Raw genomic sequence first — 17,924 nt, 5'->3', positions numbered from 1 at the left:
TGCAGTTTGGCTCTTACTTTCTCTGTTGCTATTCATGATGCAAGACGGAAGAATTCCTGCAAAGCAGAAGGAAGAAATTGCAGTTTGACTTGCTGTTTAAGCTAGGTAAAAGAAAAAGTGTTGAAAAATAACATGTATTCATCCTGTTTCCTGTATACATTTTTTATCAGTGTTTTATGACAGCTGAAATTTTTGACCAGAACTAGACTCTGTGTGTCTCTTGGCCTCAGACTGCATGTAATTATTCAGTCTATGCTGTTTCTCCTTGTTGGAAGCCTTATTGCCCTCAGGCAAATATAATCTGTCATCTTTTCCTTCAGTAACTCGTTTTCTCCCTCTATCCTAAAAGAAATCAGAAGATTTATAAGGCTCTGCAGCCACCAGACCTGCTTCATTGTCTTTAAATCAAGTATATCTGAGTGGAATGTTATTTTTATAAGAATTTTGGGAACAGAGTATTTTACAGGCTTTGGTGTGCTTTTACTAAATGTGAAAAATGCATTTTTTTTAAAAAAACCTAATTCTTTTGAGAATTATTGCTGCAAAGTAAAACCCCTTTTTTGACAGAAGATGACTAATGGATCTACCTTGATATGTATGAACAGAATGAAGTATTCAAGCTGAAAAAGATATCAATTCAGATAGTATTGTCTTTATATATATATAGTGTTACTGTCCTATCCTTCTGACATAACATAACCTCTTATTCACCTGTTTTTACTGCCATGGCAGAAGAGGTAGGCAGCTTGTTGAATCTAGATGTTGTTGTGTTCACCCCCCTTCGCAAGAGGATTAAATCTGATTTGGGATCAGTCAGTAGTAATGAGCTGAATTTGTGCCTTCCTATTTTCATGACTTGCTATTTAAATGCTTGTCTTAACCTGTTATCACAATGACCAGTAACCCAGTTTTGTTAGATCCTTCCTGGTTGAATCATTTTGGTCTTCCTTTTATGTCTTCCTCTCTTACTATTTTATCTCTTTTCTTTCTCCATTTTACACATCTACCCCTTCTCCTGCATAGATAGAATTTTTTTTTTTTCCTAGTTGGATGTAATTCCTAAAGTTTTGTGGCATAGGAGACGTTTTCAGTGAAATGGTGATTTATTTTTGGACAATTTTAATGGAGATACAGGCTTTGCATGAGAAATAACTGTAAGGATCTCAAGAGTTCTTATTGTAGTTAGTGTGTTTCATCCTCATTCTGGTTTGCTGATTTGCTTATTTATCTCTTCAGTCAGACAGTAAACTTATAAAGCAACTCCTACTACATTAGCTTAGTGGACCTGTTGATGCTACAATAATTATGTTAAGAATTTTCCTTTTATAAGGCTTGCTTAATTTTTAAATTATTTTCTAAGGTTACCTTTATAACTGAGAGTCTGGAAAACTGTGGTGGTAATGGAAAAATATACTGCTAAAACATAGCAGACCTCAGCTTTTGAGAGGCAGCATTGGATATCCTCATTACCCCATATAATTGAATTAATTTTAATGTGAGCAATATTTTGGTGTCCTTAACGTATATTAATGTCTGTTTAGTTATTTATTAATAATTCTGTCTTTGATTTACTTTTCTGCTTCCCTTAGTTTCCCTGAAGTCCTCTTAAGTAAAACAGGTCATTAGCAATGAGTTATTTTTAACATAAAAGCACTTGATTGAGGCTCTAATGTAGAGTTATTTATTTGCGTCCTAGAGCAGTAAGAGAATTGAGATTCAAATGTTTGCATATATGGGGTTTTCTCTTCTTTTTCTCTGTGGTCACTTGCTCTTTTTGGTTAACATATACAAGGCCAGCTTTTTTATTCCTCTTAATGATTTAGATTTGGATACTGTCTTACTGACTACTCAGTTATACAGGAGATATTTAGTACTAGAGAAAATGGAAATAAATTGTTTTTCATTTGGGAGGAAGGCAGAAGCCTTTTTCATTATCAGGTTGTTTGCCTGTGTGTATTCAGTCCAGACTTAAATGTAATTCTTCTCCATTACTGTTTTATTTAGTACCTTATTAGCCTGTATCTCCTTTTAAAAACTAGCTTATATATCTTGTATTCAAGCTCCATATAATTTTTGAAAGTATATATTTTTTGTTCCTGCAGCATAATTTATTTGCATCTTTGATGTTTATATTCCCTTTCTTTACATCCTTTCTCAGGAGTAACACTGAATTAATCTCTGCATTTAAATAATATCGAGTTTTAGTTAGCGATGGGAGTGTTTTATTTCAGTAGCTATTGCATTTTTGTGGTATTAGCAATGCACTTGCATAAGTTTCCCCCACTACTCCTAATTTAGTCAAAGGAAAACTTAAATGCAAAGTCTTACAATAGGCCATTACTGCTTATTTCTGGAAGCAAAGATTAATTTGTTCTTTTTTTTCTAAGAATAATTTTGGTTTTTAGTAAGACATTTGCTCATTACATGAAAGAATCCTAGAATCTAATTTAGCAGTACAGATGATCTGAAATCAGTTCATATTTTCAGTGGGTTTCTTAATTTCCTGGCTAAAGAAACGATGGAACTTCAAAAATCCTAAGGCAAAATGCACTCAGGAAGGGAAGAAAAGAATGAACAAGTGCCAAAGTTTGTGAATATGGGAGAAGAGACTGGCAGCAGTTCACATCTATGTAATCATTTTAAATTTAAATCATGACATTGATCCTGCAGTGCAAAACAGAGGCAGATCTTCATGCCTTTTCGGGATCCAGGTGTCTTCAGCAAGATTCTTGTTAGAATCAAGGACTTATTCAAAGAAATAAAGAAACTGAAAGCTTCAGGAAAACAGTAGCATAGGTTAGGCATGCAGAAAAATATTCTAATAGGCAGAATAGTTAAGCATGGATACGGTTACTGTGTTCTCCAGTGACTGAAGGTTTTTGAATAAGTTAGAGAAGAATCTCCCATAGTAAAGTTGATTTTTGATGTGAAACAGGGAGGATATTATGCTCCCCTTTTCCACAAAGACTGTGTTATCATCACTTGATGAAAGTGAAATTAGGACAGTTTATATTGACATCTGTTAATCATCTGTATTTCAGGCTTTAGGATGCAAAGAGGTTAAAAAACCCAAAAAACCCAAAACCAAGCCCTAACCCAACACCACCTCCTTGTGTAGTGGTAGAATCAAACCCAGAAAGGTTGATTTTTACTGGCAACTCATAGCACTTGCACATTTATGAGTATTTATTTGCGAGATCTAGTGAAGTAAAAGGCACTTGAGTCAAACAAGTTTTAGCATTTGCTTGGTAGGCAGCAAACCTGTTCAGTTCTGGAGAGGGATACCTGAAAGGCATTTAACACTGCTTTTTTTTTGCCTCTAGTAACTCATCCTGAAAGTTTTTTTTTTTTATTTCTGGCATTCTCTTGAAATACAGTTAGAACTTTGAGAAAGAGGCAAATTACGGAAATGTAAGGGGAAGAAATATGAACTGTCTAGATAATGCTAAAGCAGAAGACAAGAAAGAAAATCTTCATGAATCTTGTTTGCATATTCAGATATGCCATTGATAGCTGTATTTTTTCCTTTCCTGAAAATAAGAATAAGGCTTTTTGTGTAGTGAATCCTAGAGTAATTGTGTGAGTTTACAGGTTCTTTAGAAATAGTTACCAACAACATAAAAGGAAGGTGCATCATGATTATTAGAAAAATAAATCCGTTTCATTATTTCTTTTCAAAAGAATGAATGACAACAAAACGTATTAAATATGAATGGTTCAGTTAGTGGGTTTGTGTGCCTCACTTTTCTATAGAACTGCTGAAATTATTGAAGTGCTCAGAGCTGGAGAGACACTCTGTTTAAAAGAAATGAGGATTCTCATCCTTAAATGTTTTGTTTTATAAGCAGCGCAGAATTAATATATACAATGTTTAAATTATTTGACTGAAATCTGTTTCATCAGTGCAATCAATTTATGATTAGGTTGTAGATAGAACTACTATGAGATTTCATCTGCCTTAAAAGTCTATTTCTTATGCAATACAAAGTGGAAGGTTCTCCCTATGAAAGCTGGAATACCCATATTCTTATATAACTGAAAATTCTTAATTCCTTTAGGTTTTAGTACAGTAACAACCATCCTGTTTGCGTCAGTTGACCTAAGGCAATTAATAAGGCAATCATCAAAAATTAATCATAATCCAAAGAGATTCCATACTAATGAAACATTAATTAATGCTCATTTGTATTGTTACATGTGTCAGGTCTATAGTGGTGAGCACTATTATGGATGTTTTAGAGCTTTGTTATGGTTATAATGAATTCCATGTTGCAGCCTCATTTGCTATTACACAGCAGTTTCTCATTTGTAGTTAAACATCGAAAGAGACAGATTTAGGAATGAGTTATTTGCGTACAAAATTGATGCTGATAAAGTAGAATATGAGCACCGTGCCATGTGGGACTTTTCAGTTGTACACGGTGCAGTTGTGCTTACATAAAAATTCTTGGCAAGGTTCTAGTGGCAAAATGTTAATTCCTTAGGTGTTCATTAAAATAACATTAATCATGAACTCTGATCGTGTTGATTTATTCTGAAACTTTATAATTAAATGAGATTCTATAATTAGGTACAGCAGGAAAATGGAATTTGGCCTTATTACTTTATAATAATCAGTTCACTTAAATATTAGGGGTTTTTTTTTGAGGAATTTAATGAACATCTGCTTTTAAGTATGGATCATGCAGTCAAACTAATATCTAATAGAAGGTTTATGATGTGCCCTTTTATGTTGAAGGGTGTTTTACAATACTTTGTGTGTAACAGGCTTATTCTTTGTTTACTCATGTTGGACTTGAGGAAGATTAAAAAATATTTATTATCCATTTTCTGGTGAGCTGAATCTTGATTTTGAGACACCCCCCCCACACACACATGGAAGATATCTGGTAATGAAATCTGCAGGGTTTCAGATAATGTCTGTACTTCAGATGACTGCATGGATGTTATTCAAGCTATTCAGTCTGTCATTATTAATTATGTGATAATCAATTCTGCATCAAAAATTGAGGTGAAATTATTCCACTTGATCGTTAATTTCTACTAGAACAAAGAAAAGAGCCAGCTTTTCTTGTCAAAGTAAGTTTACTTTGTGCAGGACTTGTGAAAGTTACACATTTATATGGCTTCAAAGATGCTGGGTACACGTTCAAAGAGGATATTCAGACACCACATCTGTCTCTGAGTCCCTGACCTACTAATTGCTGGGGACTGGAGGGACATTCTGGGGAAATATTGCTGTGCACTTGCCCCGTTCTCCAATTCTTCTTTGAGCTTCATCTTTAAATTGCTGTTTGAGACAAGTTATCAAATGCAGATGTACCTTTGATCTGACCAGTTAAATCTGTTATGATAATTTACAGATATTATGCCTTTCCTGGTAAGATTTGCCTTCAGGAAGCCAGGCCCCCGAGACCCATGAAAATGTTCAAAGTTAAAATATATTTCCCTCAGGAGAGGAGGATCAGGCTAGAGAACACAAGTTCAACTGTTCTTTCTCACCTGTTGAACAGAAAACTTCGGCTAGAACAGTTGGGGTATAAATACAGCTGCTTGTATTTTACACTATATATGATCATGTGGTTTGTTTACATTAACCATCTTTCAGTATATATAGTGCTAATAATGCGATTTTCAGAATTTATTATAGTTCTACTAATACTGGAATCCTGCCTTTTTTCCTAGTTTTGTTTTGTTTTTTTTTACCATTCGAAACTGAGGATTAGAAATAAAAGAGCGAGAAGGGAGAAATTGAGTGACTGTCAATAAAGCAAGCTAGTATACGTCTTCTGAGGCTGGTATATCTTCTGTTTGTTGTATGTTGTCACCAGAAGTGTGATATTTGTGATATACCTCTGAAAACTGTGTGTGTATTTTTTTTTCTTTTTAGTTAGTGGTGGCTTTCAGATTCCTTGTGCATAGTTTCTACCAGGCTCTCTGCTGAAAATTTTGATCACTTTTTAATTGAAAGAGTAATTTGGTTTTTTGTACAGATGTTATTTTTGTGTTAGTTATGTTTTTATATGCTGTCTTGGGACGTGTGAAATAATATGTCAGATTAATCGGTAACCTTCCTATACACCACCTTCTTTAGACAGGACCTCAATTTAAATTCTTGTGCTCAATATCCTAATGGGTGTTTCAGCTCTATAAATTGCCGTACAAGTATGATCCACTGATGGATTTCATCAGTTGCTGCTTGTAGCTAAATATGTTTTCAAAATTGTCTGGGATTTTTTTATTGCTAGAGGTTATACTGTCTATCAGTTTGTATTTTGCAAGCATAATAAATTCACCCAGCTTTTTCTTGATAAAATGATCTGCTAGGATGTGGTGGTGTCGTTTAAGTGTAAAACTGAGATTGATGCTATTGGCTACCTCTATTTCTGGTTTATGGATGCTATTGCAAAGGGAAATTATATAACAAAGTGACCTTCTATAAATACTTATTTGAATCCATAAGCTCAGCCTACTTTTTGCTAACTTATAGCTTAGAAGACCGGGGTGTTATTGGGTAATGCTTTTTTTGTTTTGTGCATATAACTAGAGCATTCGCTACTTCTGTGCACTCCGAGTCGGTATATAGCTTGCAATAATCTGTTGAAATGCAGGAGTACACACTAACATAGGACCTTAGGAGTTGGGTCCTGGTTTGAGTTAGCTTAACCTATTTTTTTTTCATTATACGGATTTTTTTAGGAAAGGTACCTACCTGCTGTTTAATTTTCTTGAAGACATCTGTCTTGTTGAGAGTAGCAGATCTTAGTTCTTGTAAAGTACATGAGAGTTCTCTGGTATATAGATACATGTATATGGGTGGTATATAGATATGTGTCTGGAAATGTATGTTTTATCACTCTGAATTTGGAGTGGGCGTGTATTCCACTGCTGCTTTGGTCTCTGGGACACTGAATCTGTCTTTCAGAGCACGGGAGTGGCCCAGTGGGCTTACAGAGAGCCTGGCACTACAAATACCCAGGATGCTGATGGTGGTAGGATGGCAGACCTGTGAGATGCAGATTTACTGCTACTTCTGTGACCCTGTCGTTCTACCATTTGTCTAATGGTATGCTGGTCTGAAATTACAATTCGTTCAGGAGAGGTTCGAGACAAACCAGATTCATTAATGTGCGCTTCATTATTGAGGAAAAGAAACAAAAAAGAGAACAGTTTGTTTGTACATGAATATATACCCAGTTTTGCTTGTTTAACCAGATGCATCAAAAAGATTTTGTCTCTTGACACAAGAAATTATTTTATCATGTTGCTTAGCCAAAGTTCATTAGGGTGTCTAACACTGAAAATATTTGTAATGTACAGTTCTCTATGAATTTGAAGTACATGGAGCCTTTGAACATTTGGGCATTTTGAGTAACTGTATTAGTACCAGGACTAGGTTCATGCCTCATAATTCCTTGAGGGCAGTGGTTCAAGGATGTAAAGTTTTAGTAGACCAGAATAAGAATAACTGAAATAATCTTCTGGGAGGAGGGTGTTTGGTCCTAACAGCCCAGGTCTTCTATTTTGACAAGAATGACTAAACATTAAACATTAAAACCATCTTTGAAATGAAGCAATCAACTTCTTCCTGCATTACAAAAGTCACTCAACTCCAGTATGACACCTGCATTTCTTGTTTCATTTTATAATTAGCAAAATGTATTTTCAAACTGTGCATAGTAAAATTCCAGCACTGTAAAAGATGTCCAGAGATTCAAGAACCCGTGTAGTAAAGAAATAAGAAACTGAAGTGTGGAGGTTTAAGATGAGTCTTAAAAAGACAAGTAATGTTTTGAATAGCAAATAATTTATGCAAAATATGTTACAAAATCTAAGATGCTAAATAAATAACCAATACAATGTTTTCTGCTTTGACATTTGTTTCCACTTAAAAGATAGTGAATGCAGATTCATTTGTTAACAATATTTTGAAGCTATTTTCCACTATATTTGCTTTATATTTTGTACAAACAGTTGAACTGTAATTTTAAATTTCAGTCTTCTGCTTTGAAGCTACACGAAAATATGGTGGGATAAACATTCAGAAAAATAGATTTGTGGTTATAGAATTCCTCTTTATTATAAAAAAGTTGCTTCACCATATGAAACTTTTTATCCTATATTTTGGAAGGCTCATGTTCCCTTTTATATTTCACCTAGTCAGCATGATATAATGTTTCTAATTTTCTGTAATCTTTTATGATTACAACATGAGGGTAGTATTATAAAAGTTATTCTATTACAGTATTGAGAAGTCTTGAAGATTTAAAACCAAAGAATGGGATATAAGAATGCTTCAATCCAGATATTAAATGATAGAGAAATAAGACATGTAGTAATTGTTAGAGACTTAATACTACATTTTTGTTTGTACTTATGGTCTTGGGGGTTTTTTTCCTTAGCTTCATGTATCAGTTAAAGGACTAATAAACTTTATCATTTGGTCCGAATGACTATGTTTTTCAGCAAAGTAGAGGTTTCCTACTTTTGAGTAACGTTTTACATTCCAAGAGTAGTATAACTCTAAGGGCTTGTTTCTGTTGCCACTTCTACCAGCAGCTTTTTTTGACAGAAGTAGGTTTTGGGCTCATTTGTCTTGAAGTAGAAATACAAATGCCTGACTTGGCAGGCTCTATGTTCACAGCAGATTTTGTAAAGACAGCTGCCTATTGAAGTCTCCTTTCTATATTATCTTGCAGAATAGTGAGACATTACAAAACATCATCATCAGCAGCTAACAGTTGCATACAAAGACTTCCTTGTTAAAATATATGTTTTTATCATTGAATTTTTCCAATTTAGGAATCAGGCTGTATTTCAAGGCAACAGGTAAGTTTGAGGAGAATTGTTAATTTTTTTAAAATTTTCATTTATAAGAAAACTTGTCTATGTACTTCAGTAATTTCTTAAAAGTCTGAATAGTTAAACTCTCCTTTTTGGTTAATGCATTACTTCTGGAACCAGTAGATAAAATTCTACACATTAAACATGGTAAAAACGGTGCATATTCTGCAAAGGACAGAATTTTAGATTAAAGTTTTCTGGGCACAAAAGCAGTAACAAAATGATCCTTACAAAACAGAGTAACTTAATAACACAAGAAAAAAACTTTTGTTAATTTTAAACTTTAGAAACTGAAACTTGTAAAGTAAGATGTAATTAAATTATGGTACTGTACATACCAGCTGTTCTTGGTAATTGAAACTTTACAATATGAAAAATACATTACATCTGTACAGTTTATACAGGAAGGTAGGATGAGCTTTGAAAAAGATTCACTTGAAGGGTCATACTCTGAAGTCAAAAAAATACTGCACAACTTAACTAATTACAAATTGTAGACTTGAAACAATTAATCTTTGTGATTAATTTTTAATTTGAACAGGGATCCTAGAATCCATAATATTATGTCTTCTCACTTCTGTCCATAATGTTACACAGAATTTGGTTGCAGCGTCTGCTACAGGAAAAATAAAAGACACCACCTCCCCCCCACCCCCACTTAAGCCAGTTGCTGACTGTGTTCCTTGATTCGTGCTGCTGTTGTTATTGTGCTCAGATCCAGATCAGTTTCTAGGTGTGTTTCCACTGTTTCTTCCTGGTTACTGGAGTCATAGGGCTTGTGAGCAAGCAGTTCATGATGTACTCCACAGTAACTTATCGTGGGCTGATCATAGGCAAGAAATGTTGATACATTCATAGACAATGGTATCTAGGGGAAAAAACGAAGATGAGAGACAGTTACCAAAAGACATAAGCATATTATATTTGCCTGAGTTTGATGGTGAAGAAACAGACTGTCTAAAAACATTGGCTAATGCCAAGTATAGAGCTGCATGAAAAACATCTCTTCCTTCTCTCTATCCCTCTACCCTCTCCACACTCCACCCAAGCTCTAGTCTTTACTGGGATATTTTAGGCCTTAAACACTGCCACTTTTGGTCTTGTGGCTCAAGGCTAGGTGTGTGCTTAAATGTCTTTGTGAAGATTAAGATGTAATTGAAGTCAAATTATCTTTAGAATGTACTAAAATCAATTTAGCATCTACTAAAATCAATGTATCAAGGAGGAGAAAGAAGAGTGACTCAATGTGGGACATAGAATATTTAAAATTAAATTTAAATGGCTTTCCTAGTTCAGGAGCGGTTAGTGGAGCCTGCTTGAGTATATCAGTGGGTGTGTTACCTTTGGTCTGCTGGGAAATACTCACAGGTGACAAACTTCCTATATTTATAGCATAAGCATAGATTTCAATCTAGCAGCTTTCAGTAGATATTGGACCGTAATAGATGATGGCTTCTTCCACTATTATAGAATCATAGAATAACCAGGTTGGAAGAGACCCACCGGATCATCGAGTCCAACCGTTCCTATCAAACACTAAACCATGCCCCTTAGCACCTCGTCCACCCGTCCCTTAAACAACTCCAGGGAAGGTGACTCAACCACCTCCCTGGGCAGCCTGTTCCAGTGCCCAATGACCCTTTCTGTGAAAAACTTTTTCCTAATGTCCAGCCTAAACCTCCCCTGGCGGAGCTTGAGGCCATTCCCTCTTGTCCTGTCCCCTGTCACTTGGGAGAAGTTATGGTAGTTCTGGAAGCTTCTCTATTGCAGGTTTAAATCAAATGCTTTGCACTGAAAAATTAATATTTTTTTTTTTTTACTATTTTCTTGGGGATTTTGAACACACTTCAACATGTAATTATTTACAATACACTGTAGAATCAGAGGAGAAATTAATACAGATTTTGATTTGTATGCATCTGTACTATTAGATTTATTTTTATAGGTATTAAGAGAATCAAAGGATGAAAAAGGTGACTTATTGTAATGGCTGTGTGAATCGTGTTCAAGTATTTAAAAATCTTATTTCCAGTAAAACAAAAGAAACTTTTTTGTGACCTATTGTCCTGTTATTTTGAAGACTGACTGAAAAGTAATAAAACTAAATGTGAAGACAGGTAGTATTTAAAAGCATTTTAATCTGAAATGTGAAATAATGCAAAAAAAAAAAAATTGGTCTTATTAGCACAACTAGTTGATGCATTTGGATGTCTCCCTTGTGCCTCTACGTGCTCATGACATTGTGTTGGATGTCCCATTATAAACACTGCTCAAATGCTATGTAAAACATGGAGATAGACTGAAAAAATATAAGAAAATGGATGACTTTCCTGCCTACATAAAAGATGTAGGTAGTTCATGAAGAGATAAATAACTTTGTTTAGAAGATGGATGTACGTAGCATATGATGTGATCACACTGTCTGAATCGAAAGAATATCACTTAAACAGAAACTGGCTTTTTAGTGTGTTGTGGGCAGGAGACTTCTTGGTCGCTCCAGTTCATACCACAGGTCTTTTGGAGCCATCAGGTGAAGCTGCTACCAGCCGTTGCTTTATTGCTGTCTGAGTGTGCTGGATCACTTTGGGCTTCTTGGCTTATAGTCCTGGAACAGATACGTAAACCTGCATACTGTGGTAGTTAAACAGGGAACACAGAACGATCTCTGCTTGTATTACCTCCTCTGCATGGTTACCTTCTCATAGTGTCTCAGTAGTATGTTCTGCCTCTATAAATCTCCTGTTGTTTGAACATTTAAAAAAAATGAAGTAAGTAATACCACAGCTTTTGTAATGATAGCTCTCACCTCTTTGTCTGCAGTTCTGGAGTGAGAAACATAGCACTGTTTAATTAGTAGGGATATGTGGACTTCATATTGTTTGGATTTCAGGTTCAGATGAGCATCCAAAAAGCCTTGGCTTATCTCAGATTTACAGTTCAGAAGGCTTAAAATTGCAATTACCATTCAAGGAATCATCTGTCCTGCAAACTGAATTTGATTGCATAGTATTAAATTTCTGTACAGTTTGTGGGGAGAAAAGTTCCAGCAACCCTGTATCTCTCTTCAGGAAGGAGGTCTAAAACTCCACACTTATTTTACATAGAAAATGTATCTAAAAGGATTGCAGTTAAAAAAATGTAGAGCGAACCAGAATTTTTTTAAAAGTAATTCTGTTCAGAATTCTGTTCAGTTCTGACAAGAACTTAATCCAGTGTTTGGGTTGTTGATATTTTCACATTTCTGTTTTTATCCTCACTGGCAGTTGACAAGTTACCATAGGTTAAAAAGGAAGGTTGTTTTCTTTTTTTTTTTCTTCTGATTTTGGTTGTGGCTTTGCAATTACAGAAACCTGCAGGAAATAGGTTACTTTATCCAGACTGCAGAAATGTATTCACTACTAAACAGATGTGGACTGATTGGGGAGGGGACTATATCTAGCTACAGATGAATATCTTGGCAGCCAGCAGAGATCTACAGCATTTATTAAGCTTCTGGCATTGTGACTGTGTTCTTAACTGATTGCTTGACCTTGGCTTGGATTTTATAAGAATCAGAATTGTATTTCTTAATGAATTTATTGTATTTAGAATTTATAGGCAGTATTTTTGGGCTAAGGATTTTGGTACTTGGTTATATTTGATGGACATAGTGTGTTGAGATCTCCTGGGGGGATTTCAGGGCTCAGCCACAGAATCTTCAAAATGTAAGCTTGGAAACTAAAAGCATAAGGGCATAGCCACAGATCTGAAGTGACTTGCAAATGTAGGCATGGGAAAATATGGTAGGGCAAAGGGATGTTATCTGTGGAGATGACAGAGATAAGGAGTTGAAAACAGCAGATCATGGAGAGGAGGGATGAAAATCAGTAAGCTGGGTTGTACTCTGAAATAGGAGAATAAAATGAGCTGAAGGATGGAAGCAATAGAAGTGATGGACTTGTGATATATCATTCTGAAAATGTACAGAATATAGGAATGTCATTACAACATAGTCATATTAATGTGATATATATGCATATTGTCAACACATGAGAGTTAAATCTATTTCATATAGAAGTCAGTGGAATTTCGCTATTGGATTCAGTAAAAAAAACCCAACCAAACAAACAAAAAAAGGAGCAAGCCCTTGTAATATATACCAGGGAACCATAAAGTTTTTATTGGCATGAATCAAAATTAAATGCTTTATTCATGACTGCTGTCAAGAATCCTGTTATTTCAAATGAACTTCAAAACAAACCTGATATTTAACCATCCATTAGTTTGTCTTTGTGATGTATTTGCCATAATATTTAAATTTATTGGAGGTTATATTTTGAGTAGTACTGTTTTTGAATCCCTATGCATGTAAAACAGACAAAGGCTTGGAAGAAATAAAATACCTTGGGTTTATTAGATTGAGAATACATTAGAATAAATTATAATTAATGTATTTAAGAACTCTTACCTAGGTTGGCTCTTTCATGAATTTTAACAACCTGATTTCAGATGTTGAATTACAATTGAAGGCAGTTTCTGTTTTCAATCAGGAAAGCCCTGAACTCCTAGTTTCTCTCCTGTAGTTTCTCTACAGTTATGAAAAGAAAGTACCTATTTGATTATGACCTTGTGCCATTTCTTTAATTGTTTACTTCTTCAGTCATGTATTTCTTTAAAAATGTTTTGCTTTTGAAATGAGGGAGATAAACCCAAGCTTCTGTAAAAGGAATAGATAAAGCTGTTATAGCCAACTTGTGACAATCATGGATTTACAGTTCATATCCTCCTCTACTGAAGTGTAACTCAACCATGGGGGTAAGGTTACCAGAATTTACTTTTTGGTGGTCGTGATATTTGTATACACTGTGAGGAGGCCTTAATATAAAGCAATGAGTACTTCAGATTGAGTTGTGATCCCTTTGAAGTGCTGAAAATGGATGGCTGCAAAAAGTGCTAGTCACGGAATGGGTTGAGTTGGAAGGGATCTTAAAGCCCATCCGGTTCTAACCCCCCTGCCATGGGCAGGGGAACCTCTCACTGGATCAGGTTGCTCAAAGCCTCATCCAACCAGCCTTGAACACCTCCAAGAATGGGGCTTCCGTGACTTCTCTGGACAACCTGTGCCAGTGCCTCACCACTCTCACAGTAAAAAATTTCTAAATCGCAAAGTCATAGAGTAGTTTGGGTTGGAAGGGACCTTAAGGATCATAAAGTTCCAACCCCCTGGCATGGGCAGGGACATCCCACTAGATCAGGCTGCCCAAGGCCCCATCCAACCTGCCCTTGAAGACCTCCAGGGATGGGGCGTCTACAACTTCCCTTGGCAACCTGTTCTAGTGTCTCACCACGCTCTACACTGCTGAATCTCCCCTCTTTCAGCTGAAAGCCATTCTCCCTCATCCTATCCTTGCATTCCCTGATAAAGAGCCCTCCCCAGCTTTCCTGTAGGCTCTGTTTAAGTACCAAAATGTTGCTGTAAGGTCTCCTTGGAGCTTTCTCTTCTCCAGGCTGAACAACCCCAACTCTCTCAGCCTGCCCTCATATGGGAGGTGCTCCAGCCCCCTGATCATCTTTGTGGCCCTCCACTGGACTCACTTAGTTTATTTTTAGTCACTTTTAAAGGTCTTATTTTTCTTTTAAACTTTTAAGTTCTTCGGTGGTTGTTCCTAGAAGTTTGTGCCTGCATATTTTAACCTTTCAAAGTCCAAATTCTAAAGGCCTGGGAAAGGGCAATATGTTGTTAGATCAGGTGGTGAGAACTTTGGCATGAAATGTCACAAAGCGCTGGTATTAACTCACACAGCTTTACTTGTGAATGGCAGGGTGTGAAGTTGTGCAAGTGAAGGAATGCAATGGGAGAAGGATATTTTCAAGCTTTTTCTGCTTCTCTCAAAATTGATTCCCACTCAGTTCAGGCTGTAATTAAAAACCTGCCAAAAGTGTAAGCAGTAACAATAGCTTTCATTGAACAACAAAATTTTTTCTTCACAAGAACTTTAGGTTGATGTCTTTTTGGTGAGGGAGACCAAAAATATTTGGGAAAATGATGTAATTCGGGGTTTAGGTATGTCTATATAGATTTGGTATCTCAATTTTAAGGCAAAAACTTTTTGGCAAGTTGAATACACTAGTTTTGACAATGTTCTTTATGGGTTTTTGAAATGTCAAAGTGAACAGCTTTAAACAGCTACTGCAGATCTTCATCCCTCTCTTGTAATTTTTAAGCAGCAGAAGATAAGAGGAGGAAGCAGAGCTAAAAAGGTCTTATTTTTCATTCTGATTCAGTTCATTGGGGTTCAGACTAAGAAATAGTGAGCTGTGGTTTCCTAGTTGCTGGACATTTTGTCTTGCATGTTGTTAGTTTTCTCAGAATTTGAACAGGATGACATTTGCATAACATCTTTCCTTCCTGGAACAAATGTGACATTTGTGGGACGAGAACAACTTGTGACTTTATTAGCTTTAATTGCTTGCTTGACTTTGAAAGAAGTATGCATTACGTTTTATTTTAGTTAGACATTTGTGATAGCTATTAATGTTAAAAAATGAACAAGTGATACTGTTCTGCCTGACAAAGTAAATATCTGCCCTGCCTTTCTGAGTTTTTTTGCTTTTGAGTGTGGATTATTTTTGTTTAGTTTGGGATTTTATGGTTCTGGGTTGTTTGGGGTTTTTTTCCACTTTAACAAACAGCAGATTTGAATTTTTTTTTTTAATTAAGCATGATTTCTTAGGTTGACAGTTGAACTTTTTGGCTATAAGTAGGTTTTTTTTGAGATCTCTTCCTTAAGTCTTAGATTCTCATGTATTGGATAGGCTTGTGTAGAGTGATTAACATGATCATATTTTCTTTATCCTTCTCTAATTATTCTAATGTAACAAGCAATTTTAATATCCCCAAGTGCTATAAAAGGCAATCTCATTACTTTTCATCAGGCTTGTTTACAGAGAAATCAAACAGCAGCAAAATAAATGACACTGTATATAGTAGAAGCTGAAATATTACCTGCTCTGAGTATTCAGAACCATGAGTCATGAGCCTACCTTAAGAAAACGAAAGTATTGTTGTTATAATGTTCAGCTTGTTTACTTTTTGGTGTGTGAGCAGTTGGGGATATTTCATAGTTTTTGTATCTAATCATGAAGACTAGTTTTAAATTTTGTGAAAGATGAAGTTCTCCAATAGTAGGGGCTTTAGGAGATATCTTGATAATACTGATGATATAGATCCTTTTTCTACTTTTCCCTTTCTCTTTCTATTATCTCCCAGCTGTTAACCTCTTCTTTCTTACTTCTATTGGTTTGTTGTTTCTCCTCTATTTCTGTCTTTAAGAGGAAGCATCCCTCTTATCATTAAACATATTAATCATTTGTGTAGCCTCTTCATCTTCCAGTTATGTTGTTGTTGGCTGCCATTAGTCCATTATATCATTCACCTGTACTTTGTATTCTACTGTATCTCTTTGGCTACTTTTCAGTGAGGTGTCCTTATGTTCTCTTTCATTAAGTGTCATATCCCTAAATATGCTTTCTTGACTCCAGGAAAGGAGACACAAAAGCCTAGTCATGCTGAGAGAAACTCACAGTGAAACTACCCCCTGCAGTTTCAAATTTTGAATATTAGCTTTTAAATCTTGTTATTTAAACAGTTGTTCTGATGGATGGACTGTGATCGTGGGTTGCATAGTATCTGAAGTCTGATCCTGCCAACTGCTGCATATAGTTGTGATTAGCTTACTAGATTGAGCTGATGAGATGTCCATGTAGTTAAACTAGTGTTTGTATAAATTGGAGTTGTATGGGCCAACAGAAGCCAAGGCCAAAAGATTTACAAATCTGAATGGAAAAGAACTTGTGCTGTCTCTGAGAGCCAGGGGGAGGCCTTATTTACTCTGCTAGTTTGATTTTTCTCTCAAAATGTTTTGTATAGAAAACTGAAATGAAGTCAAGCTTTAATAATTTTGTTTGAATTCTACAGATCGGTTGTGATTAAACTGGGGTACCAATTTACTATAACTGAAACTTTATGCTTTCAGTCCTGTTCTTTTGATGTTTCTGGAGAAGAGGTTTTCCAGTTACATCTGCAGCTGACAGAATCCTGTCCACAGTGTTCTTGTAACTGAAAAGTCATGCACTCTCAGCAGCACAGGTGTGCTGGCAAAACCCTTCGTGCAGATGCAGCTATGCTTAATTTTGTTTAGCTTGTATTGGTCAGGATGTTCTTCAGCTGGTGTAGGAGGTCTGCTGTTAGGTTGTTCTGATGTGTGATTTATATTAGAGCTCTCTCAGCTGACTTTCAGTAATGTTGAAGCATTCAGTGGTCAGTGAGATTTTATGATGTCAAGAATGTTCCTATGTAATGAAGGCTCAAGTCCCAGAAGTCTTAGGAAGTCTGTAAGAAAGGCTAAAATAAATGCCAACTATCTGCCCCCCAACCTCACCTTTCCCTTGTCTGACAGATCTTTGTACTGCTGCATTATTTTTTGAGGCAATGCTGCTCAGTACTTGAGGTCGTCCAAAGTATACATACCATATATGTGGCATGTGTGGATTCATTTAAAAGGCATATCATAGAAATGTCTCTTTGGATGTAGGAAACTACTTACAAAGAAGGAAAATGTTAAGGGTGTGTTTTTGATTTAATTCTCAATTGTCTTGCAATATAAATTCCTCTCTTTACACTTCAAGCAACCAGTTTCCATGGAGTAGTGTGCTTTTGTGCACAGTGTTCTCGAACAAATTCATAAGTAATATTTAAAAAATGTAACTTGAATTCATAGCTTGCATCAGCTTAGTACATGGGTAGTATTTTGATGATTAATCTAGACATACCTATCAGAGATGGAGAACCTATACTGAGACTGCTTTAAACCATTTGTGGATATTTATGGTCCCAAAGTCCCTTGAAATACTTGACTGAAATCCAGATGTCCTCCTCATAAAATCATTTACAATGTAAAAGAACTTAAAGATCATCAGGTCCAACCCTTAACCTAACACTGCTAAGTCCACTGTTAACCATGGCCTTATGCACCAAATCTGCACATCTTTTAAATAACTCCAGGGATGGTGACTCAACCATTTCCATAGGCATATCCTTC

At 35.7% G+C, this 17,924-nt stretch overlaps 2 protein-coding genes across 7 annotated transcripts in view; one reads left to right on the top strand and one right to left on the bottom strand.

Annotated features, from left to right (window-relative positions):
* CTNNA3 (catenin alpha 3) overlaps window positions 1-17,924 on the top strand; it is a 418,271-nt gene that overhangs the window by 107,483 nt on the left and 292,864 nt on the right. The window lies entirely within an intron of this gene.
* Window positions 7,637-17,924, bottom strand: part of LRRTM3 (leucine rich repeat transmembrane neuronal 3) — an 83,228-nt gene continuing 72,940 nt past the window's right edge. The window contains exon 2 of one of the 3 annotated variants that reach the window (XM_069864011.1): window positions 7,637-9,712. In XM_069864011.1, coding sequence (XP_069720112.1) covers window positions 9,503-9,712 — 210 coding nt within the window. In that variant the 3' untranslated portion in view covers window positions 7,637-9,502. The remainder of the gene's footprint in view (window positions 9,713-17,924) is intronic. The other 2 variants (XM_069864012.1, XM_069864013.1) reach the window with 2 other exon arrangements.

The sequence above is a fragment of the Phaenicophaeus curvirostris genome, chromosome 9 (genome assembly GCF_032191515.1).
Source record: "Phaenicophaeus curvirostris isolate KB17595 chromosome 9, BPBGC_Pcur_1.0, whole genome shotgun sequence".
Taxonomy (NCBI): Eukaryota; Metazoa; Chordata; class Aves; order Cuculiformes; family Cuculidae; genus Phaenicophaeus; species Phaenicophaeus curvirostris.
This window is presented reverse-complemented; position numbering and strand designations above follow the sequence as displayed.